An 8761-nucleotide genomic window follows, 5' to 3' on the forward strand; every position below is an offset into this window, starting at 1 on the left:
TAGCGTACATTTTCAACTAACAGGGAGTCCCATTGACTCCATCCAACAAACCGTGTAGGACAGAGTGAATACACAGACTATACAGAGATGCTGTATGAGAAACCAATGTGAGTTTGGAAAATGTAACAATATAAATCTATTCTAGTAGACCTCAACAATGGAATTATGATCAGTAGAAATGGCCATGACATGGGACCTTTAAGATCAATTAGACATTTGTTTATGAGCTGTTGTAACTTGAGCAGTGGCGGCCGGTAAATACAGTCAGAGAAATTATTACATTTTGGCTAAATATTTTAAATTAGCGATTCATATTTTTCTTTGGAAGCATGTGGCCTCTGTTGTTTCCTCTTCCTCCGGCTCGGCCCTTTCCTCTGACCTCGTGCTTCCTCCCATTCTCTTACTCTCTCCACGGGAAATGAAAAGGAAACTTGCTACCAGACAAGTTTTTGTAAATGAAATTAGAAAAACAGGGAAAATCTGTACTTAAAATAGAGAAGTTGAAGAGAAAGCTCCGTACCTCTGCTGCAGACTGGTAAGGTGAGTCTTTTTGGACACTATACTTCTCTGGATTTCTGAGCATTCTTAAATGAAGTTATAGTCAACCTCTAACGTGAGACCTACAATTGGTAAAATTAAAGAAGCTTACCTAACGTTATTTAAAACAAGAAAATACTTAAGGAAGTACAACCAACTTAAAATGATTCCTCTTGAAAGTCCTTCGTTTACAATCTGAAGTAAAAGTATGTATCGGCTAAATGTAGTTTACTCAACAGCAATGCATCATATTCTGTAAGGTCCTCATATGTAAGCTTCTCAGTTTTGTGACGATGCATTTTCCAACAGATCCAAGAGGCTTTTTAAATAGTTTATTTAGCTAAACGAGTGGGAGAATGTTCTGAACAAATGAAGAAACACATAAGTGTGCAAACACATCTGCACACTTATTTGCGCTGTCAGAAAATGTGGTTGTATTTGCTTCTGAAATGTAGTCAAATATACGGTTGCATAAAATGGATACTCAAGTAGTGTATAAGTACCTTCAATGTGTAGTAAAGTACAATACCAAATGTAACATATCTAGTTACAACCTTCCACTGCTTCAAAGTACTGGTGATAGTCTGTATGTAATATTATTGCAAACAAACAAAGCACATGAAAACACCCAAACCAACTGTGAAGTTTTACCAAAGTTATCCATACCAGTAAACAGCTGTGTGAACTCTGCTCTCTATTATCAGACATATAGGTGAATAAATACACTGTCTGTTTGCTTTTATACAAACCAAATACTTGTTTGTCATTTTTAGAATACATCATGAGCATGTGAAACCTAGGATGTTGAAGGTGTGTCAGTGACAAAAAAATCCCCACCACTGGTACAGTCAGTGGCGACTGGTCATTAGGGCCATTAGGGTCCATCTGTGCACAAACTTATCTCATGCCCTCATTGGTCATGTGCGCGTTTGTGTGTGTTGGAGGAGGGGCTCTGTGAGGAAGTGGCAGATTTTTTCCGGTTCTGTATTTTCAAATTCTAGTGCACTCGAGCCGGTTTCTCCAAAATTACATACCTTTAAATCAAAATCACAAATACTTTAATGAACACAGGGGAAATAGTTTTTTTGTGACAGTTGTTCCATTATAAAATGAATTAAATTAAAATATAAATAATATGTATAACAAAGAAGTCAGAATGTACAGTTAAAGATCAAATAAACATAATAATTAAAGTCAAAATACAGTGGCCCTGAAGTGCAAGACACCACAGCATTTCACAAAACACAACAGCATTTCACAAAACACAACAGCATTTCACAAAACGCCACAGCATTTCACAAAACGCCACAGCATTTCACAAAACGCCACAGCATTTCACAAAACGCCACAGCATTTCACAAAACGCCGTGACATGACATAGACAGTCTGTGGTTTGTTCATGTTTAACTTTTGTCCAGTTTCTGAACAGATATGAGGAGCTGTGAGATCTGAGTGTGTGCTAACGGCTGATGTGTTGGGACCATACATTGGGACCATGGTAGGGACATATTTCGCTGTCGGGTGTTGACCAATCACGAAGCGTCATTTCTTGACTGGCAGCAAAAACAACCAATCACAGCAGTGCTTCTCTGGCTCTGTCCAATCACAAACAAGAAGTGTTCTCCCTAAAGGAATACCCTTTCCGGACGGAAAGGGTATTCCTTTAGGGAGAACACTTCTTGTTTGTGATTGGACAGAGCTGTGGTGTCTTGCACTTCAGGGCCACCGTATAATGTTCAATAAAAGATCAAATAAGACGTGTAAACATAAGAATTAAATTAAAAAGTCAAATAAAAGTCGAGTACCAGCATATAGTGTGAGTTAAATTTGAAGTTATTTAAAGATCAAAGGTGTTAAAACACTTTTGCTCTAGGCCTACTGAGAACAAACGCTTTCATATTTTTTGGTTTTGCCTGCAGTCACGGTCTCACAATGAGCTCTCTTGTTATTGACCTAGAGAAAGGCATGCAGAGGGCAGCTGATTAACAGAGCTGTGTGTGTGTGTGTGTGTGTGTGCGCGTGCGTGCGTGCGTGTGTGTGTGTGTGTGCGTGTGTGATGAGGCAGGTTGGAGCTTTTTTCCGTCGGAGTGGACGGAGGAATGCAGTCTAACTGGATCTGCAGCTCCTTTTTTCCCCTCTGCTGTTTGTTTTCCTCAGATAAACAAAGATGGCGGACACACGGAGAGTGACAGAGCCGGGCAGAAAGGTGAGTTTAATTCAAACACACCTGAGAAACAGGAAGCAGCTGAGAGATTATGTAACGTAACAAAGATGAGAGGAACCAGGGGGAGAGTGTTTTATATGTCAGATTCACTGTTGGGATTACAGTTGTATTTCTGAGGTGATTATTAAACTAGTTTACTAACTTTTAAAAATAATCTGTTGTCATTGAAACTGCGTCATGCATGCCAGAAGAGAAACTGCAACGTCCGGTCATTGTTAACAAAATAAAAGCTCTGTTGGCATACTTATCTGTCAGCTTTTTTAAATATATCTATGAAGTAATGATACAAGAATCAAATAAATTAAACTGTGGTCAATTGGTTCGAAATAAAGTATGTTTTCTTGGTGCTAGTTTATTTATTATTTTTGACACCTCGAGTTACAGTGAAAAGTTTGTTTTGAAGGAACCCTCTGAACTTTTGGGGATTTGCCGCAGCACGTGATGGTCACTCACAGGACATGTGAATGTGATGGCACGCAGTTAATTGAGTTTGAGTTGCTAATCATTTCATTACGTTTTTTCCTTCTTGTGAAAAATAGTTTACACATTAGGAATAATATTTGCACAAATAAGCATACACGTAATGTATTTATAAAAAAATGTAAATCGTTTGTAAATGTTTCATACATTCACCAGTTTGTTTTATTTGATATTGGGGTTACGGATTATGTGTGGTAAACATAACATAAACAGATTAAAATGTACCACAAGGTTAATTCAACTGTTTTGAGAATATATTAAAGGGGACCTATCATGCAAAATGCACTTTTTTATGTTTTCTATACATAAATATGTGTCCCGGTGTGTCAGGGAACTCACGCAGCGTCAGAAAATAAAACCCCCTCTCTTTTCCTCCGTACCCACATCTTTTAAAAACAAGGGTACAACGGAGCTGATCCAGATTTGCTGCCGATATGTCAAATTGGGGGCGGACCCACAGAGAGTTGCTATCAGAAACAATGCCGTGTTTTGGACGTAATCTCGTCTTTGTTTACATTAGCAAGCCTCGCTAACACTCGGAGCTAACCTGTACTGGAGAGTGTGTTTTAAAAAGCAGGACATAAAAAAAGGAACTCACCTTGTGATAAACCTGCAAGAGAAAAAGCATTTGAGCAGGGCTGCAAAAGAGAGGTATGAGCAGTATGAGGCATGGCTCCAATGGGTGATCTGTTTGGTATTTTAAACATGTTTTGTATAGGTAAAATTGGCCCTACAATATATTTTTCCAATATAGCATAATTGGTCCACTTTAAGACTATTAAAGGTCCCATGTCATGGCCATTTCTACTGATCATAATTCTATTGTTGAGGTCTACTAAAATAAATGTATATTGTGCAATTTTCCAAACTCACATTGGTTTCTCATACAGCATCTCTGTATAGTATGTGTATTCACTATATCCTACACGGCTTGTTGGAGCTCCTGCCCCCACGCCCCTCCATATGAGCCCAGTGGCCGTCTGCGAGACAGCGAAACACAGCGAAACTCGCAGAAGCGAGCCTCGCAACGTCCCGCCGAGTGTGTGTGTGTGAGGAAGTCCGCGGATTGGTCCAAACAACGGCTCCGCGGATGTAACGTTACGTCACAATACCCGAAATACGTCACTATACCCAAGAAGTAAACAATGGAGAAAGAGAAATGTCCAACGAGGCGTTCTGGGGCAGCACAGACAGGTCTTTTCTGTGTTAGACTTTTACTCGCTACAGGGTGTACTTTGAGGGTTTGTGACTCTGCAGACCGTTTACATGCAGACAAACCTTCATAACACACAAAGGGATGGGTAATAACCGGAAAAGCATGACATGGGACCTTTAACCTTTTAAATACTAAAATAAAGAAAATACAGAAAACTGTCAAATACAGAAAACTGTCAAAATATGTATTCAGATTATTTTTCTATATTTGTATTTTATTTAATTGTTAAGTTGCACATGTTTTCAAACAATCCAAATATTTCCATTTATATCTGGAAATGCAAAACAGATAGCTATTATTAATCTTTTTTTCACTTTTCAGCAATGGGTCGTTCCACAGAGAAGTCCACCTGATGAAAATAAACCGAGTGTTCGTCCTCCTGAAAAAGAAGCCGAGAGAAGTCTGGTAACTGTTTCTCCAAATTATAACTTTAATTTAATAATGTTAAGATTCAAATTTTAACTTTATTTTAAAGATTTGGCAGATTTGGCAAGTTTGCCCACTTACAAATAAATTAAAAGTCTATAATTTGAATGGTAGGTTTATTTTAACAGTGAGAGTAAGAAAATCAAAAAGACAATCCAGAAATTGACATTATATAAAATATAAACATTGATTTGCATTAAACTGTAGCCTGTAAAACTGTATCTCATATATCCTCAAATAAAGGATGTTAAATAAAAATAAAATGTTTCGGTAAATACATGTATTTGAATTCAGTGCATCAATTTTATATGTCATGTTCCCATTTTCTTTGTAACACTTACATTTTTGTCTTTATATAATACAAAGTCACCTTGATAGTATTTTCCTTTGTTTGATGTCAATGTTTTGTGTGCAGGCAGTTCCTTTCAGAGGTCACATCACAGGAGGGATGTCTCCGGGGAAGAAGGTTGTCATGGTCGGGGTCGTAGACTCTCGTCCTGACAGGTACAAAGTATTTCATCTAATCTTGCATTTATTACTCCATCTCCTTCCTTCAGTATCAATGCTAACAGTGTGGATATGCAGAGAATGGATCTGAATGATTTTGAAGAACTCCTGAGGTGCATCTCACTTCGGTTAAATGGATTCCTTGCGTCCCTCACTTGCGTCGTTTCCCTGCGACTAGTCCCTCCCACCAGGGAAGCGTGGAGAGACGCAAGGAAACCACGAGAAGCAGGCAAATTAGTTTTAAGAGCAATGGGCAGGGGCGCCGTAAGGGGGTGAAAAGTTAGGACGATTCTAAGGGCCCGTGACTGACAGGGGCCCAAACTATTTTAGAACATTAAGAAAACAATGTTTAAGTAACCAATGTGATATATTTTCATGGGGCCCAAAATCCCTGGGGGGGTAGTTTCCTCCGGAGCATCACGTGAAGCGACGTCCGTTTGTGAAGACGCCGCACAGCTGATCGCCTGACAGCAGCCAGATCAGTGCATGCGCTGCATCGTCCAATCAGTGAGCGATACACAGTAAGGGGGCGTGGCAAGTATCTGAGGATTTCACCGGAGGATGGTCTGGTGGTTCCTCGATTATCGCTCCTCCGTTATCACTCCTCGATCCCCGGTCATCCGGCAAAAAGAAGGCCACTGGGACGGTACTCAAGATGGCGCAGACAAATCAACTTCCGGTGAGACCGAGCCCGAGGAGCGAGGAAATGAAAAATAACCGAAGTGAGACGCACCCCTGGACTTACTTCTAGTTCCACCGTCAGGCTGAAATGCACACTACAAACCCATGAGAAACATTTACATTTAACTTCCTGAAGAAATCCTTATTTCCGCTGTTTATTAAGAAACATATCTGTAATTCTTCTCATAAATCATCGGGGGAAAGAAGGGCGGCATGATTTTGCTCAGAATCATCACATTTTTAGGTTTTCTACAAGCAATCCAGTGGGTTCACTGAAACAGGAAAAACCAAAAGATGAATCAGCAAACTTTTAATGATGCTTATTTGTCCAAATCAAACTAAACACCAGAGCCTACATGTCGCTGACGTTTTCTAAAGGACATATCATTAACTTTGTACGGGTCTTGCTCTCCTTATTCTGTTGCTCTCAAATACAATATTGTGCTGCTTGTACCCAAAGTAGATGGCAGATATTTCTAGTGAAAAAGATAAAAATAACAAAATACAAATAAATAATATAGTGACAATAGCTGTTTTATATTTTTTTTTAATGTTTTCGTTTAAGCTATCTTAGATCCTCCCTTCTGATTTTGTTTAGGCCTTCCTAGAATCAATTATGAAGTCAGATCCGTGTCAGATTTATGGCTGGTATTTGTCCCTCCGTTAGGTTTTACTTCGCCCTGACGTGTGGTCGGGGAACGGGGGGCGAGCCTCCTGTGGACGTGGCTCTGGAGCTCTGTGTGAGGTTCAAGGACCGACAGATCCTGCGGCAAGCCTGTGAGTCCGGATCCTGGGGAGAAACCGAGAGAGCCGTGCCTTTCTTCCCCTTCATCAGAGGACTGCCCTTCAAGGTACCACACACTACTCTCATAGTCTTCTTCATGTGGCAGCTGCTAACTTTTTTAATACAAGGAAAATGACAGATGTCAATTGCAGGAACAGATTCAAAGTCAGACTGAAGCATCCTTTGTGTCAATCCAGCTTTTCTCTCACTGATTGTGCTGTTATGTTACATGTGTGTTGCCTATGTCAGTGCCTTAAGACATTGGATACCGATTACCATTGTGCATTACGTGCTGGTTCCCTCTTACATTTGCACATATATGTGTTAGAGAGAAAGTATATATGGCCTGCTCTCCCAAGATTGTATTCAGATGCTGGTTCCTAAAGTAAGAACTGGGTAAACAGCTTTTAAATATGCTGCCCCCTCTGCTTGGGACGACTCTCAGATTGTATCACCTTGGGGGGGGTCAAGTCCATCTTAAAGGACAGAGAACACGAAACCATTGGTCGATGCGACTGCTCGTATATCCCTTAACTGAAGTCGTTTTGCATTTTGCCAGTTTTTAATGATTTTTTAATAGTTTATTTTATTTCGCATATTGACTGGCATTTCATTTGTGTTTTCCAGCTGTGTTCCTCTGCCTGTATTGTCTGTGTATTATCTGTTGTAACTTTGTTCATGCTGCCCTCTTGGCCAGGTCGCTCTTGGAAAATAGATTTGAATCTCAATGACTAATCTGGTTAAATAAAGGATATATATTGTTGTTGTTTCTCATGTGTTGTGTCTTGATATTTGTCCGTGTTGATGTTACACAAGTCCCATTTCAGACTTGATCTGACCAATAAAGTGTTATCGCATCGTAGATTCATTTAGAACGGCCAGAAACAATAGACCCTTTCACCAACATTAACCAGACTTCCACTTTCTGTCTCCTCCCAGATTGAGATTCACTGTGAACACAGTCGCTTTCGTGCGCTTGTGGACGGACAGAAGCTGTTTGACTTTCAGCACAGGTTGACGTCACTCAGAGACATTGACACGTTGTGGATCAAAGGTAGCGTCGCTATCACGAAACTGGCCTGAAGGAAAACACTGCTGAACATTGGAGAAGATTTCAAACAGACTCTGAGCTCAAACTGCCATGTTCTGTATTCACTGTTGGACCTTTTTGTACAAAATGTTGAATATGGGGAGAAGAAAGTGTTTTATGACCTCACAATCACAGACTGGCCGACAGGAAGTGTGAGATCAGCAACTTCCATGTTTTGAGACGTACGATTACAGTTTTCTCCTCCTCTGAACACACTCTGCATTCACTCCTGACTTTTTTTGTACAGAATATTTAATATACAGAAAACAGTAGCCTCAATTTTGGTGACAAATATGTTTTTGATCTACTGAAAGAGTTTGAAAACGGGCATGTGTGACTGTGTGAAAGCAAACACCCAGACTAAAAAATGTGTTTCCAGAGTTTAGACAATCCTATTTTGGTTTTTTCATTGTGTCAGTTCGTTGTTTTACGGGTAAGTGCATATTCTTTTTTTTTTTACTTTTTTTTTATTGAGTCAGGCACAATGAGTTTACATTTATACAGTCAATATTTTTATTTATTTTTCCCCTTTCCCTCCCTCCCGGTCCTAGCTAGTAAAATAAATAACTAACTAAATAAATAAGATAGATGCCTGTATAGGTTAAACTAATATAGAAGATAATATTAAAAGAAAATGTATAGATAAGGGAATAAAGAATAGTAACAGTAATACTTGTACCCATATACTCATATGTATACCCACATGTACACATGCACATACATACACGTACCTACATACATACATGTATACAAAGACAGAACAAATAAGTGCATATTCAACACACACAATAACACACATTTAATAACGGATTGAGG

At 39.4% G+C, this 8761-nt stretch overlaps 1 protein-coding gene across 6 annotated transcripts; it reads left to right on the forward strand.

The window, feature by feature from the left end:
* The first annotated feature begins 405 nt into the window (after positions 1 to 405).
* Positions 406 to 8615, forward strand: LOC117443213 (galectin-related protein-like). Of its 6 annotated transcripts, none has more exons than XM_034079170.2 (6): positions 406 to 540; positions 2603 to 2743; positions 4779 to 4862; positions 5299 to 5387; positions 6739 to 6922; positions 7795 to 8615. In XM_034079170.2, the coding sequence occupies exons 2-6, from the start codon at positions 2705 to 2707 to the stop codon at positions 7936 to 7938; spliced, it is 540 nt and encodes a 179-aa protein (XP_033935061.1). In that variant the 5' UTR covers positions 406 to 540; positions 2603 to 2704; the 3' UTR covers positions 7939 to 8615. The 6 variants fall into 6 exon arrangements, with proteins under 6 accessions (XP_033935061.1, XP_033935065.1, XP_033935062.1 ...); XM_034079174.2 differs by having other exon boundaries at positions 2695 to 2743; XM_034079171.2 differs by having other exon boundaries at positions 406 to 535.
* Positions 8616 to 8761: the final 146 nt, after the last annotated feature.

The sequence above is a fragment of the Pseudochaenichthys georgianus genome, unplaced genomic scaffold (assembly GCF_902827115.2).
Source record: "Pseudochaenichthys georgianus unplaced genomic scaffold, fPseGeo1.2 scaffold_554_arrow_ctg1, whole genome shotgun sequence".
Lineage (NCBI taxonomy): Eukaryota > Metazoa > Chordata > Actinopteri > Perciformes > Channichthyidae > Pseudochaenichthys > Pseudochaenichthys georgianus.

What these genes read in the sequence shown, in the direction of transcription:
- LOC117443213 (XM_034079170.2), top strand. Translation starts at nt 2,705, where the DNA reads ATGGCGGACACACGGAGAGTGACAGAGCCGGGCAGAAAG. An exon ending in GTAGACTCTCGTCCTGACAG is followed by an intron (nt 5,388 to 6,738) that starts GTACAAAGTATT and finishes TCCCTCCGTTAG; the next exon opens with GTTTTACTTCGCCCTGACGT. An exon ending in TCAGAGGACTGCCCTTCAAG is followed by an intron (nt 6,923 to 7,794) that starts GTACCACACACT and finishes GTCTCCTCCCAG; the next exon opens with ATTGAGATTCACTGTGAACA.